This window comes from Chelonoidis abingdonii, chromosome 1 (genome assembly GCF_003597395.2).
Source record: "Chelonoidis abingdonii isolate Lonesome George chromosome 1, CheloAbing_2.0, whole genome shotgun sequence".
In the NCBI taxonomy this organism is placed as follows: domain Eukaryota; kingdom Metazoa; phylum Chordata; order Testudines; family Testudinidae; genus Chelonoidis; species Chelonoidis abingdonii.
Window position 1 is genome coordinate 157,773,630 of NC_133769.1, and position 15,111 is coordinate 157,788,740.

The following is a 15,111-nucleotide window of genomic DNA, read 5'->3' on the forward strand; positions in this document are numbered from 1 at the left end:
CAAGAAAAACCCACAAATTCCCTCCCTTAAGCTTTGAAAAATCCAGCTTCCTGATTGGTCCTCTTGTCAGGTGTTTGGTTCCCTTTGTTAACCCTTTACAGGTAAAAGAAACATTAACCCTTAGCTATCTGTTTATGACACCCTGTCCTTGCATTCCTGGGGATCTGTGGTGTCTGCAGAGCGCACAGGACCTCAGGTCTGCAATTTCTTTTCAGTAAATGAAACCTTGCACTTCAGTTTTTGAATACTATTTCAATTAAATGTTAATAAATAGTGACTAAAATATCACCCCAAAAAAGTGACACTGCTTTCTCCTGTTTGGACCAAAGTGGCTCAGAAGCTGAAGAACTGAGCCAGATCTTGTGGAGTTTGAAGCCCTGGTTCCAGGGAGTTTGGACAACCACAGTAACCACATGCCCTCCATCCACATATCCACAAGGCCACTTTCCTTCCAATTCCTCCTGCCACCCCCCCAAAATATCCAGGGTAACTCACATCACCATCCACTTAATCCCAAGTCCACAGCAGCTCTGTCCCCCTGGTCCACCCCCAAGAATCCAGTAGCTATGTGTCTCTTCCCAGTCCTTAATGGTGCCTCCTGTCCCTCATGTTCCTGGTGTTCTGACCCCTCCTCCACTTCCCACAGGGCCCTGGTGTCTCTGCTAATCTCCTCCTCTCCCCCTTCCCTCTCTCTGGCTATGCCCCTTATTTATGGGGTTTGGTAAAAGCAGTGGCCACTGTCATCTGCTTCTTCCCTGGGTAAGTGACCACCTCCCCACATATTGCTCCCATTGCAAATCCAGGGTGCTCCACGAGCCACCGGAGGAGTTTGTGGAGTGGAAAAGGAGCAGGCAGATGGGCGAGAGGCTTCAAAGGAGACACTAGTTGTTTTTCTAGCTCTCTGGTAGCCGTGGGCTCTTCCTGCCATGGGAGGGGTGAATTTGGCAGTTCCCCCCACCCTATTAGTTCTCTGCTCTCGCCTTCCCTGCCCTGACAAGCAGCGATAGGAGGGGCAGCCCTTGGAGCCACCCCTAGACTTGTGATTACCAACCGCCACTGGATTTGGTCAATTCCCCTGCAGGGAATACTGGTGTTTGAATCATAGGTCATAATATGAGAGAGTGAGCCCAGCACTATACATGGGTGCAAAGGGTCCGTCAACAGGCTGCTGTGCACATGGACTTGGACAACGGGATTGGTTACTGCTGGTGAATCTAATCTGTTCTGCTGAGGTTCTTTTACCACACCCATCACCATAGTACTGAATACCTTACAGCCTCTACCCTGTTTCTCTTGTCCTCCTCTCTCTCTCTCTGCCATAGTGTTCCTCTTCCAGAGAAGCAGGGCAGTGAGCAAGCCTGTGTGCTGCAATGCAGGCAGGCAGCCTCACTGGGCTCTGATGCTTCCTGGGCTGACAGTGGGTTTTGCTGTCCCCTGGGACGTCTGCTCTTCTCCACACTCAGATGGTAAAGCCCAGCTCTCCAGTATGGGAGGGGGAGGAGCAGGAGCTATTTTAACAAACGCTATTGACAGGGCTGTGTTCATTGCTTCCTGTGTATTTCAGGAGGAATCTGCTGTGCTAGGCCACAGTCTGTCTGTGTTAATGGATACAATCTGCAGGTTGCTATAATAAGAGGGAAAAGAAGAAATGGATGGTGATTGGTTTCTATATTGGTTAAAGAGTTGAGGGCTCAAGGGAGTGAGCCAGGGAGGGAGGAACAGAGATAGAACTGTCTTAAACCAGGCCCCGGAAAGAGTGGGTCTGTGCAAGTGCATTTGCTAGCACCCCTCAAACTTGACCTGCATCCCCCTTGCCACTCTGTCTGTGAGACCCACACAGCTCCACAAAACACCTCAATCCTAACCTACAGAACCTCCTGCTCTTTCTGTCTACCCACAACTCATTCCTGCTCTGCATGATGATTACTCCCATCTAGTACTTGCATTGCTCCCCAAGCCCAGTTCTGTCCTCAGTGAAATATGGAAGCTACAGAGAGGGGTGACAAATACCCTTCTATTCTGTTCAGCCAGACGGTGAGGCAGTTTGGCTACCTTACTTTGTGTTCCCCACCTTGAGGCCCTTCTGTCTCAAACACTAAAATCTGCTACTCCCTAAAGAATCCACCCAGATAGTGCTTTGCCCTCCTCTAGCGCCTTCACTCCTGAGCTTCATCAATATGAATTAAACTTCACAATCCCTGGGGAGGTCTGTGAGCCCCATTCTACAGATGGGGAAATGGAAGCACAGTGAGAGGCAGTGGTTTACTTGAGCCCACACAGCAAATTCATGTCAGAGACATATAACCTGGAACTTCTGATGTTCAGTTTCCATCTTCTACCACTAGATGACAGTTCTCCCTATAAAATCACCTAAGTGAACCCTGCCTTCCCTCCTCTCTCTTCCTTCCCCAGATTGGGTAGTCTGTCTCCCTGGGCTGTCAGTTCAGTATGGTGCATGCTGCATTGTTATCTTCCACCTGCTCTGATGAGGACACTGGTGGTCAAATGATGAGGAAGAACAGGAGGAGGAGAACAGGTTGCTGTGAAAGCAATTGATCAAGACAGTGGAGTGGGGACCAGATCATTGGAGCAAGATTCCTGGGACGGGGAAAAAATTAACTAAAGGGATTACAGAGCCTGTCACTTTAGGGTGTCTCTTTTAATCTGGATTAGGTTAGTAGTGTCAAGGGTCATCTCTGGTGGCCCATGAGAAATTAGTTAGTGGACAACAGACCACATCACGAAAGACACCATCACGACTGATGCTTGCAGTCTCAAAGGGGAAGGCATTGAATGGACCACTGAGTTCCCCTTTCACTCCTAGGGAAGGTGCCTCTTGTTTATGACTGAGCCACACGAGGAGGGTGGAATAGAGGAAAGTTGACCTGCTGTTGCTTCCTGGGTAGTTCATGATCTCTGGTTAAAGGCAGTCACTCTCCAGGGCTGTTGATCCAGTGTCTTTCACAGCACTATATGCATATAAACATTTTTTTTAAAGCTAGTGCAATTTTTTAAAAATATCTATTTAAAATTCCATATAATAACAGAAGTACATAAAATAATGAAGTGCAGAGAGAGGCTAAATCATGTGCTCCTCTTTACTCTCATAATACAGGATTAATAGAACCCATTTAAAGAAAAAGTCCATTGTATGATTAACCCATGGAATTCTCTGCCATTAGTTATCACAGAGGCCAAGAATTTAGGAGGATTTAAAAAGGATTGGCATTTAAATTGATAATGAAAACATCCACAGTTGCTATCTATGATACATAAATGTATAAACCCTCATTCTGCAAGGCAAAAGCTAACTTCTGATAAGGGTTAGGCAGAAATTTTTGCAATAAGCAAATTATTCCATAATTGTCCATTACAAGGTTTCTTGCACTGTTCTGTGAAATCCTTGGTACTTGCCAATGTTGGAGACAAGATAGTGGACTGCATGGACTAGGGCTGGCAATTCTTATGTTCCTCTCACTGGCAGAATACATGTGCAAACTGAAGCATAACAAGTAATTACCTTTTATACCCAAATATTGGTGAATAATTCCCATCTTTATTTCTTCCTGACATTGTGAGGTCAGGTCAGGTGCCTGTTTCTTCTTCAGGAACTCATGTCCTGAATAACTTTGTCTAGAGAGGGCTGGAAGTTGCTCTGTGATAGATCAGCTGTGTCAGGAATCAGTTGCTGCAGTGGAATTGTCTTGATTAGCTAGACTGTAAGCTCTTTGAAACAGGGAGCAGATCCTCTCAGTAAAGTGCCTAGCATTCTGTTGGTGCTATTCAAATAATAATATCTTTTCAAGTAGTGAAAGAGGTGCTGATTTCCAGCTATTGAGCTGCACCATGCAATTTATCATAGAGTTCCTGCATGCACAGTTGTTCTGTTGCTGATCTGAGAGCTTGAGCTTTTTATCTAGCTCAAGCTTTGTAATTCACCTTTTGTTTTGTCGGCTTGATTTTCCTAATAGTTTTGCTCTTCCATCATGCATCTGAAATAGATGAACAGCTGGAGCCTGAATACACTAGGTTTTCATTCTGACACCAGTGGAAAAAAAGCAGATATTGAGTGGTATTGGTTTTCAACATATCATTCATGATTCAAGATTAATGTGTGAGACATAGTCTTTGTCTATTTCTGACTCAGAGGGGTCTTGGTTTACAACACAGTTAAAGACTGTAGCATAGGCAGGATCTAACTGTGTCTACACAAGCAGCCAAAACCAAAGGCTACACAGGGATGGGGGTGAGGGGAAGATCAAGGCGCACGTATGTGAATTTACCCCTTTGTCTCTGTCTCTGTGCATGTCTGTGTCACTCCCTGTCTTTGTCTCTCCCTGCTCTTTGTGTGTGTGTCTTTCTCCCTCTGCATCTGTCTGTCTGTTTCTCTGTGTGTAGATATATTTCATATGTATATAATGGATGTTTGCACTCAACAGCTCAGGCAGTGGAAAGCCTTTGAGGAAGAACAGAACCAAACCATTAGCCACATGGCAAAATATTTTTCCAGCCCTAGCAAGAGCTTCCACTCTATGTACAGTGAAGAGCAGATCTGCCAGCTGATAGGGGAGAAGAACTCCATGCAAAGGCTGCTTACTGAGGTAATCTGCACTCATAGGCAGCTTGTGCTAGTGGAAAGAGCAGTCCCAGCCATTGATCTCCCTCTGGCTCAGTGGCCAGCAGCTGTTGTCCTCCCTCTGCTGCACTCTCTCCCCGCCTCCCCCTTTGTCTGCTGAAGGATTTGTAGGTTAGAAACCGGTCAAAATGGAGATTTCCCATTGCATCAGCTTCCCTCAAGAAATAATACCTGGAAAGGAATTTTTAAAAATGATTTTACATCTTTTCTCCAGATCATCAAACTTGATGCATAAATTAGGGCAACTGGCAGAAAAATGGCCTGATTTTTTTGAGCTCACTCAAAGATCTAATTTAGCGGGGATGTGTCCTATCCCAAAAGGTCTCCAGCTCCCACTCCCTTTCGGCTTTCTCCAAATTATACAACCAGAAGTGCTTTGGCTGTTAGAACAACAGTATGTTCCAATATAATTGGTGCAAATGTTTCTATATGCAATCTCTCAAATACCCGCATCTTGCAAATGTTCAAGGACATGTTGAGGTGCATCTAGGAAAGGAACGGGTTGCACATGCTTCACATTTTATTTTAAAGATGTGATTCTGCTATTTCAAACTATATTATTTAAAATCTGGAAGGTAATGGGGTAGAACAGTGCAGGACTGGAATTCTAGAAACTAGATGAGATGGTTCTATATGGGACTTTGAATGATTGTCGCTGGATTCTCCGATCTGTACAAACAAGTGCCATTTCTGTACTGCAGTATAATGGTTTGCTTCCCAGTAAGTAGGCCCCAGTGGAGCAATTTTTTCCTGCTGCATTTTCTTAATGTCCCACTTTTTTGTCTTTAGAAGACATTAATCTATTCTAAATAGACAGCTCAAAGACCAGGTCTAGACTCAGGAATTAAGTTGCTCCAGCTGCATCGCTCAGGGGTGTGAAAAATCCACATTCTGAGCATCATAGTTAAGTCAGCCTAATCCCTGGTGTAGTCAGTGCTAGGCAGGGGAGCTGGAACAGTTTTTATAGTAAGGGAGCTGAGAGCCATTGAACCAAACTGTAAACGCTGGATATGATGGAAACCACTTCAAGCCAGGGGGTGCAGCAGCACTCCCAGCACCTCTAGTTCCCACACCTGCAGTAGGTCAATGGAAGAATTCTTCTGTTGACCTAGCTTTCCCCTCTCAAGGAGGTGGATTACCTAGGCCAATGGGAGAACCTCTCCTGTCACTGTTGTGAGTGTCTGCACTGCAACTGTGCTGCTGTAGCATTTCAAGAGTAGACAAGCCCAAAGACTGACACTAGCATTTCCTCTGAAAAACAGACTGACTTCCTGACCTGTTTGCATTTAAATCCTTAATCTTAATGTAGTATTAGCATTGTTTTCTGCACCAAATTTGATGTATTTATTTATTTATTTTTGATTTGTTACAGAAAAATGCTGTGATTGAAAGCCTCCAAGAGCAAGTGAACAATGCTAAGGAGAAGCTGAGGAGGCTGATGTCTGTAGAGTGCAGCTATGATTCGATGGGCCTTGCTGTTCCTTCCACATCTTTCTCCATCTTGGCTCAGAACATAGGTAGCCATGTTGAGTCCAGTGGCTGTCCCATGGAAGCTGAAGGGCTGCATGGAGACAATTTCCACCCTGGTCAAGAGCAGAACCCTTGGCACTGTCCCAGTCTCCCAGATACACAGTGCAGTCCAGTGTCTGTTGGCAAACAAGTTTGTGTTGGTATCATCCAGAACCATGAATATATAAAGCACCAAAACACTTCACCAGAAGATCGAAGTTGCTATGAGGCACTGTTTTATAACCCTATGGACATCTCCGAATACAGCTCTAAGGATGGCCAAGAGCAATGGAGGCCTCCAAACAACAAGAAATGTATCGACAATCCACCAATACCATTGAGCCAGAATCTCTCAGCAGTTGATGAGAGAGCAGAGCAACCAGAGAGCTCAGCAGCAACCAAAGAGCAGCCCTCAAAGGTCAGTGAAAAGTTGCAGGAAATCTTGCAAGAGCTGAACAATGGCGGCATAGTTAGTGCCCAGGCATCACTCCAGGGGCCTAGGCAACCCAGCCACAATGCAGAACATGAAAAGAGTGCAGCCTGGAGACCCTGGGAGAGTTACACAGGCATCTGCACTTACCTTAGTCCTTACAGGACAAGACGGCGAAGAAGAAGAATCCCAGTCCATCCACCTTCCACCTACTTTCCTGCGTCCATGACCCCACAAGTGTGGTGTCTCACGAACAAGCCAGTCAGTAGGACACAGAGTGAACAGAGCACTTGGAGCCGTGACGGATTAACTCAAACATCTCTGGATAAAGCAGGTGACACCAGTGATGGAAGGTTCCTCTATCAGCCATCACCCTCCTCATCAGTCATCAACAAAATGTCCAGCTTCCAGCTGAAGCATAGGAAGAACCGGCCTGAAGAACAAAGCCGTGAAGGGAACGGCCAAGTTTCAAACAAACACCAAGGATCTGCCCAAGTGAAGAACTACAGTGCTCTGCTGAATCCCCCCAGTCCCTTCAGCCTCCAGCAGGAGCAGGGGAATGCTGGGAGGGACCTGGAACAACCTCTTGTGCCTTCCCTGTGCCTTTATCCAGACTCTGACTCCAGTAGCAGCTCGGAGGAGATGTTCAGCTGCTGCCACAGGCCTCACTGTGAAATCTGCTTCCACTGCCCTGGTGACTCCAGTGACAGCTGCACCACGGACACAGACCCAGAGCCTGGCGGGTCCCTAGCCCACTGGACAAAGTTTTATGGCAGGCCTCAGCCCACTGTGAACTTCAAAGATGATCTGAAACCCACGTTGGTGTAAATGTAAATGAAGACATCCTATTTCAGAGGCATTCCCCCAGACAAATTGCTTTTTAAACAGTATGGAATGAACGCACCATCTGAGGAAAGTGGATTGCTCAGAGAATTGGGAATGGGATATAAAGGCTCAGATTTATAAAGCTGCTTAAGTGCCTAATTCCCAGTGAAATTAATGGGAGTTTGGTGCCCAAGGACCTTTGTGAATCTGGGCCAAATCCTTTACTTGTCTAGGATGCTAATTCAGATCCAGTCTAGGTCAGGCGTGACTGACAGTCACAACCATCAGATAGCTGGTTAGTGGTATTATTGAAATGATTTGGCGGTTTTAATCCAGTTGCTGTGGACAGGTGCCGACATCACATACAAACTCATCACACTAATTGGCCTTCTTGTCAGCACTCTGAGCAGGGAGGTCAAGGATTGAATTGACCAGGCTGACTGTACTACCCTCTCATCTTAGAGGGCTCCTTCTGGGTCGAAGGTGATTTGCACAGATGGGGAGCAGTGTATGGGGAAGACCTGAATAGCTTTGACCCATGCTCTTCCTGCTCTGTACAGCACACAGCTAAACAGAGACCTTCAGTCCCCCGGAGTTGTCAGTGTGGAACCTTTCATCAACATTTCATTTAATTAGAATTTGTAAAAAAAGAAATTTGGAATTATTTTCTCCTTGGCATTCAGCCTTAATGAGCTAGTCTGTCAACACAGCAAGAATCTGGGGGTGGCAGAAAACACTAGACTTCCTATTTTTGTTTTGAGGTCTCTGAGCAAGCTAATGAAATCCAAGGCTGACTTCTCCAGATCTGACTTTGTATTTCACTCAGTTTAAATATACAGCAGCAGGTAGATACTGAGGAGAGTTGAAGGGGGAAAGCAGAAAAAGCTTGACAGCACTGCAGATGATTTTTTAAAATTGGGTTTGTACCCTTTTATGCTTCTCTATGGTGGACACAATAGGTGAGAAAGGTTTGAAGTTTCTTAGTATTTTCTGCTCATGTCTACCTTAGATATATCAGGAACATCAAACCTGGTATCCCTGCTTTTGCTGGAAGACCTCTTGGGAGAGACAACCTCAGATAGTTATTGCTATCTAACACATCATTACATAGGAGGAGGGGGGTGCTGACATTTTGGTTGAATAGAGGTCTGTGTTAGACAGGCATCAACAAAAATGAAGCAATGTAAGTAAAAATCCCTTTTCAATTACTCTCTGGCAATGTCAGAATTCTACTAGTGCTCTAGCCCAGGGGTTCTCAACCTTTTTCCTTCTGAGGCCCCCCACGATACTATAAAAACTCCGTGGCCCACATATGCCACAATAACTGGTTTTCTACATATAAAAGCCAGGGCTGGCATTAGCGGGTAGCAACTAGGGCAACTGCGTAAGGCCCCATGCCACAGAGGCCCCCATGAAGCTACATTACTCAGGCTTCAGCTTCAGCCCCAGGTTACAGGACTCAGGCCCTGAGCTTCAGCCCCATGTGGTCGGGCTTGAGCTTTCTACCCTGGGCCCCAGCTCGCTCCAGTTCAATGTCTTTCTACCCTGGGCCCCAGTCTAATGCTAGCCCTCTGAAAACTGCTTGCGGCCCCCCAGAGGGCCCTAGACCCTGGCTGAGAACCACTGCTCTAGCCCACATAGAATCTTCCAGGCTTGACAAGGCCTGGATTTCTAAGGTAAAAACAATGAAAAATGTATCTTTTGAAGAAAAATATCCCACCTTTCAGCCCTGCTTTGTCCATAATAAAGACACAAACAAGAACACCATCCCAATTTTGTTTTCCTTCACTTGTCACCCCTAACAGTTAAAGAAAACCAGTTTCCCTCTAGCTGTATTCATTCCCGAGCTGCTGTTTCCATATCTGTCTAAGTGTCTGGGGCTGCCCAGCATGACAGTTCTGTTGCTGATTAAATGCATTGAATAGGTGGAACCTACTCACACAAAGTAATCACACAGCATGGGCCACCTATACAGGTGCACAAGGTAGGGAAGGAACAAAAGACTTCTCTCAGTGCATCCCAGCACTGGGGCTGGCACCAGCTCCCCTGGCATACGAGGCACCCTAAGGAGGTTGGGGGACACAGGACAAAAAGATAGAGCATTATGCCCTCTCCCTGTTTGCTTGGGAGCTCCAGCAGGCATTAATGCATAGGGCCTGGCAGAGCTTCCACAGGGGAGAGGTGCAGAGTTAATTCAAATCTGTGGACAAGCCCCAGCTGAGCTCTGCATGGCCAACCATACCTCTTGCACTGAGGGGAAGATGCTGGAGCCTGGTGCAAATGAGCAGTGCATAGAATAAAATTTTGCTGATGTTTTATTTCTAGCCATTATTTTTTGTGACAGGCTGCTTGGAGCTCAGCTCGGCCAGCTGGAAGTCACTCCAGCTCTGTCTCTTGTAAAGCTGAGACACCCTAAGGGACAAGTGCAGCCTGCAGAGACCTAAGCAGTGGCCTCTGGCCGAGCTTTCCCTGCAAGTGCAGGCAGTGTGCACACATCTGAAGGACTCAAACATACCATGGCGGTTCCTTAATTGAGGCAGGTGCTGCTACAAGGCTCAGCAGCTCTCAGGGGATGCTCATGGATATGCAAATCAGGGGGAGCCCACAGAACTCAGGGCAAATTGCCAGGGAGTTCTTTAGTGCTGTACAATTGGGGCACGCCTCTGAGGCACTGGCAGGTGTGTGAGCATCTTGTGGGTATTTTACACCAGGCAAGACAGGGAACGTTATTGGCACGAGCAAACAGTCCCTAGCCTTAGGCAGCTGAGCCTGGAAAAAAGTAGCCATAGTTCTGAACTCTGACCAGGGGAAGCTGCTGCTGCCCTGCTTCCCCTCCCAGCTCTCCATCCCTTTGCTGGTGGCACCACACAGGATGGGGAGCTAGAGTTGGGGGGCAGCAGCTGCATGCATCCTACCCCCACCGCAATGTAGCAAGTGTGTGACTTGCTTGGAGACTGAACTGTACTTCCGGGCCTCAGTCACCTGACCAAGGTCAGGGTTACAAAAGGTCAATAGCCCTGTCATGTGGGCAGTGTTGGTTTCCAGGATGCCACCCTGTGCAATGGACACGGCTGGCTGCAAGTGAAAAGGAGGCGGTTTAAAGCCTTTTGTTATTATGGGGTCTATGTGCTGGGCACTGTACAAACACATAGACAAAAATAGTCCCTGCTCCAAAGAGCTTGCAATCTAAGACTGTCTTCCTAGGAAGGCTACATCTTCTCGCTGTACTCTGAGCCAGCAGCAAAGAATACGACCACTGTCACATGGAACTCAAACGGCAGGGAAAGTGCCTGCTCCCAACTAGTGGACAGGTGATCTCTGTGTTAATTGTTCATTTGCTGAGCTCACAGTCCATTGCATTCACTGTATTTCGGGGGTGTGTGTGTGTGTGTGTGTGTGTGTGTGTGAGAGAGAGAGAGAGAAAGAGATTGTGATTTCTGGTTTCTCGGTCACTTGAATACCTACCGAGTAACCCCTGGCAGTCCCTTATTCTGCATGCCAGGGTTCTATAACTCTTTCACAGTGTGAAGAACATTTTAATAGAGAGGTTGTCACTTCACATCCCTGTGGCAACTACAGCATTTGCTTACATTGAAAAGTAACATTAAGAAAGTATTTCATGGATATTTAGCATCTTGTAATGCAATTTAGCGGCTGGAAAAGAGAAGAGCCAGCTCTCTGTGGGCCACCAGCAAGTGTTCTGCAGCCACCAGTGGTTCACAGACCACAGTGTGGGAACTTGTGCTCCATGCCGTCCTTTCTGTGCTGCTACCATTTTGCATATGCCAGATATTGAGCTGTTTGTGGGATTGGGAACAAGCTGGGAAGAGGACTCCCATTAAGAGGGTATCTCATTCATTTATTTTGTCCAGTTAGCTTGATTTGTACTTTACCTTTGGTTGATTTATACTTTCCTTGGTTTCTGTTTCTCTTAGCTTGTTCAAAACATTGTTTAAAATTAAAGGTGTTTTCACCACAGTCTCTTGCAATGACTTTTGTGTCTCTTACTTCCCTGAGTGGTTGTAGACCCCTGGAAGATAAAAATCATACTACTTCTAGTAGCAAAGGAATGTTCCTGTGTAGCTCAAGTAGACAGGACTTGTGTCTTAGCAGCAGGAAAGGCCTGGGTTCTGTGCCCATTCCTGCAGCTAGGAACATAGGTGGGGGTCTAAACCCAGGACTGTGTGTCATTCCTGATGCTGGATAAGTCACTTCAACTTGCAGTCCCTCAAGCTTTTAATTCTGTAAAATGAGCATAATTCTGACCTTCTTGGGGGTGAAGGGTTGGGAGGAGTGATTCACTGGTGCCTACAGTGATTTATTCTGTTTAATGATTTAAACATTTATGTAATTTATTGATTTTATTTATTATTTAACTATGATTTAGCTGGTGACTAAGTATATGGACAGACAGTTCTCCCTTCTCTGTATTCTCCATTATACACCTCCTGGTGGAGAATGAATCGCTTCTCTATGGTCCCTGTTAAACTTTGCATGGCCCAGCTGGATCCAGAGTTCCTGGCCCTTTCCCGATGTGCTCTTTTAGGTGCTAACAGGCCCATATCCATTCCAGCATTGCACTATCCAGCCCTGCAGTGAGGCACTAATTATTGTGTTTCTGCTGAAAAAGGTTTTCTAGAGGAGCCTGATAACAGTTGCCCCTTGACTATCACTTGACAAGAGAAAAAACAAACTTCAAAAGATAGAAGGAAGACAGAGCAGCACTCTGCCGTGCTCCCCAGAGCAAGCTCATTGGGGTACAGGAAATGTGCACTGATTCTGCACATAGAGCATGTTATTAACAATAACTAGCATTTACGTATCACTCAGCATCTTCTGAGCACTTTGCTTATTATCACCCAGTGGTAGATAATAGCTCTATCTCGCTATAATAATGGGGAAACTGAGGCACTGAGTGGTAAAGTGACTTGTCCAAGACCAAACAGTGAATCAGTGGCAGAGCTGGGGCTAAAATCCTGGAACCCTGGCTACCTTGAAATCCTGCATTTTGGAAGTAAATTCCTGACATCCAACACCTGCCACTATTACAAGGACACAAGACTAGGCCCCAGGTGAACTCAGAGGCATCATCCTCCCTTCTAGAAAGCAACGTTTGTTGGAAGGGAGTTTAGGAGACTCTCCCGCAGGAAATGATAGTACAGTGTCACTTCATAAGTAAAGTTTGGTCAATTGGACAAAACAGGCAGGCAGCACTAACGCAATGACATTTAGGACACTGACTGCAACTCTTGATAGCTTATGTGTAAAAAATAAAACCTGCTGTGACTCTGTTTAATGAAAGTGTCTATGTATGTTATGGCAGCACAGACAGTGAGCTCTTTGGGGCGGGGACCTGGCTTGGGTTTTCTGTGCAGCACTTTACAAACCTGAGAGTATTGTGAAGCATTAATACTACTGACTTGCAGTAACGTTATTCAAAATAAGACGACATCACCCTGCTCAGGGTGTATTTGTGGGTGGTGGGGATGACCCACAAAGCCAGCACCAGTTTAATCTAAATGATCCCTACAGTTTACTCAGTGGATTTCTTTTTACAATAAATCCCATTAAAACTATATCAAAATAATGTTAAGGTTGCCTGGTTAAGAACACAAAAGTCAGGAAATGCTGAGTTTAACGGTAGCACATGTAACCTTCATTCTCCTTACACTGCATTTCAAGTGTTGTTACACTGTAGACCACATCTTTCTAGAGTGAGTGTGTTTTTGACGCCTTCCTTCCATCCAGGATCATACAACCATCCCTGTTGCAGTTACAGCAATGGTCAACACTGAAATGTATGATTAAGGAAGCACTTGGTGTATTTTTCGCTGTCTTTGTGAAAGTTAGCAACTGAAAACCAGGAGAGCTGAGCCACGCCACGCCACGCCACGCCACTCTCTGCACTTCAGCAGCAAGTGCTCCACGGACCACACTGTGAGACCCGCTGTGTTACAACACAACCTTTAATTATGTGATCACATTTGGCAAGAGCCCAGTCTCATTCACTGCCCAGCATTTGTCATGTACATTGATCCGTCACCAGTATCGATGTAGTCACTACAAATCTATATAATGGTAATTGCAATCAGAAGGGGATGTGAATGAAGGCACAGAGCCGCCTGTATGACCCGTCTCATTCACTATGTTCCCTGCATCATTCAGCGCACGCACGCTGATCTGTTACTAAAAAGGTTATTCATTGGAAACATCAGAATGGCATATCGGAAGCATCAGCTTGCCCCTCTGCCAGAGCCATGCCATTGGCACAAGTGTCTCAGCCCCTGATGTGCCTCGGGAGCATCTTGGTGTCTCCAGTAGCTGAGAAAGTCTATCAGTACCTACTACGACTAGATTAGGAGGCTCAGTGGCACCTCACAGTGTCTCAGGCAGTCTGCAGGGAGGGAACATGACCAAACAAATGTTTTAGTATCACGGTAGCCTCTAATACATCAGGATACAGTCACTTTATCATCCAGAGCAAATATAAATAGCTGGGAATCCTACGAGGGGTATTTGTCAGTTTTCAGGGAGAATGCAAAACTACCTACATGAGCTAAATCAAATAAGCCAGGCAGATGCTTAAAACTAGAGAGCTACAGGAAGTAATGTGGGCTAACACCTCTGCATCTTGTATTTGTAGCAATCCTGGGCAGGGCCTTGAATCGTGAGTTACACTATAAATGATTACAAAACATAAAAGCCCTTGTTAGAGCACAGCTATTTTTGAGCTGCTTACTCAGAGAATAACGATGCTGGATAAAGACTGATTTTCCTCTGACAGTTAAATCTCCCTCGGTGGTGGATTATAATGGTTGTAAATATCCGCTCTTGTTAGCCCACTACAATAGTTTTCATACCAATAATAGTACATCAAGTACTCTCCTGCTTCTTAATCCAGCCCCCATGCTGCTCTGACGGAGAGAGAGATTTCCCAGTTCTCAGACTATTTGGTATCCAGGTGCTTCAGTAAATCGGCTATGCAGTCCTTCCTGTCCCTATACATACTGCATTAACTGCTCAATTACTGTGTCATAGGATAAATCCTTTGGGTTATATTCTGCCCTGCAATACAAAAGCACTGAGCTCTCAGTAACTTGTATTACAGCTACATGACTATATCCGAGGGCAGAATTTGGCCCTCAAAATAAAACAACAACAACAGAAATAGGCCCTGGGGAAGAAATGTGGTCTATTGGTTAAAGGAAAGAACTGGGCATCAAGAATGTTGGCTTTGCTTACTGACTTGTGTAACCATGGAAAAATCACAAACTTTCTGAACTTTAGCTACTGTCTCTGGAAAATGGGTTTAATAATGATTTTAAGCTTACTTAATACACATTTGAAAAGCACTTTGAGGTCCTCAGCTGGTGGATGCTAAAGATGTGCTGAACATTGTAAGAGCAACCGCATGAGAGGACATGTTCCTACTCATCCCAGACAACAGCCCTTGGGTCATAATTAAGAAACCAAAACATCTGTTCAGGAAATGAATAAGCAACCAAAAGAGCATGAATTGGGGGAGAAATGAAGGGGAAAAAAGCTGAGATGTCAGCTCTGGAGATCTCTGTCTTCTCTCCAGAGAGATCCAATACAATCTAATGTTTAGATAATGACCACTTACTCTGTGAGGGTCAGTTTGTAATCATCGGTTTCAATGATTGCAAATGTACTTCTTTGTGTGGTTGTATTATGTGTTTGTACACGCAGA

General features: G+C 45.6%; 1 protein-coding gene across 2 annotated transcripts in view; it reads left to right on the forward strand.

Moving 5' to 3' along the window:
* Nucleotides 1–8,777, forward strand: part of GPR156 (G protein-coupled receptor 156) — a 49,536-nt gene extending 40,759 nt beyond the window's left edge. For both annotated transcript variants that reach the window (XM_075071866.1, XM_032799928.2), the window contains 2 exons: nt 4,440–4,601; nt 6,009–8,777. In XM_075071866.1, coding sequence (XP_074927967.1) covers nt 4,440–4,601; nt 6,009–7,403 — 1,557 coding nt within the window. In that variant the 3' untranslated portion in view covers nt 7,404–8,777. The remainder of the gene's footprint in view (nt 1–4,439; nt 4,602–6,008) is intronic.
* The last annotated feature ends 6,334 nt before the right edge of the window (nt 8,778–15,111 follow it).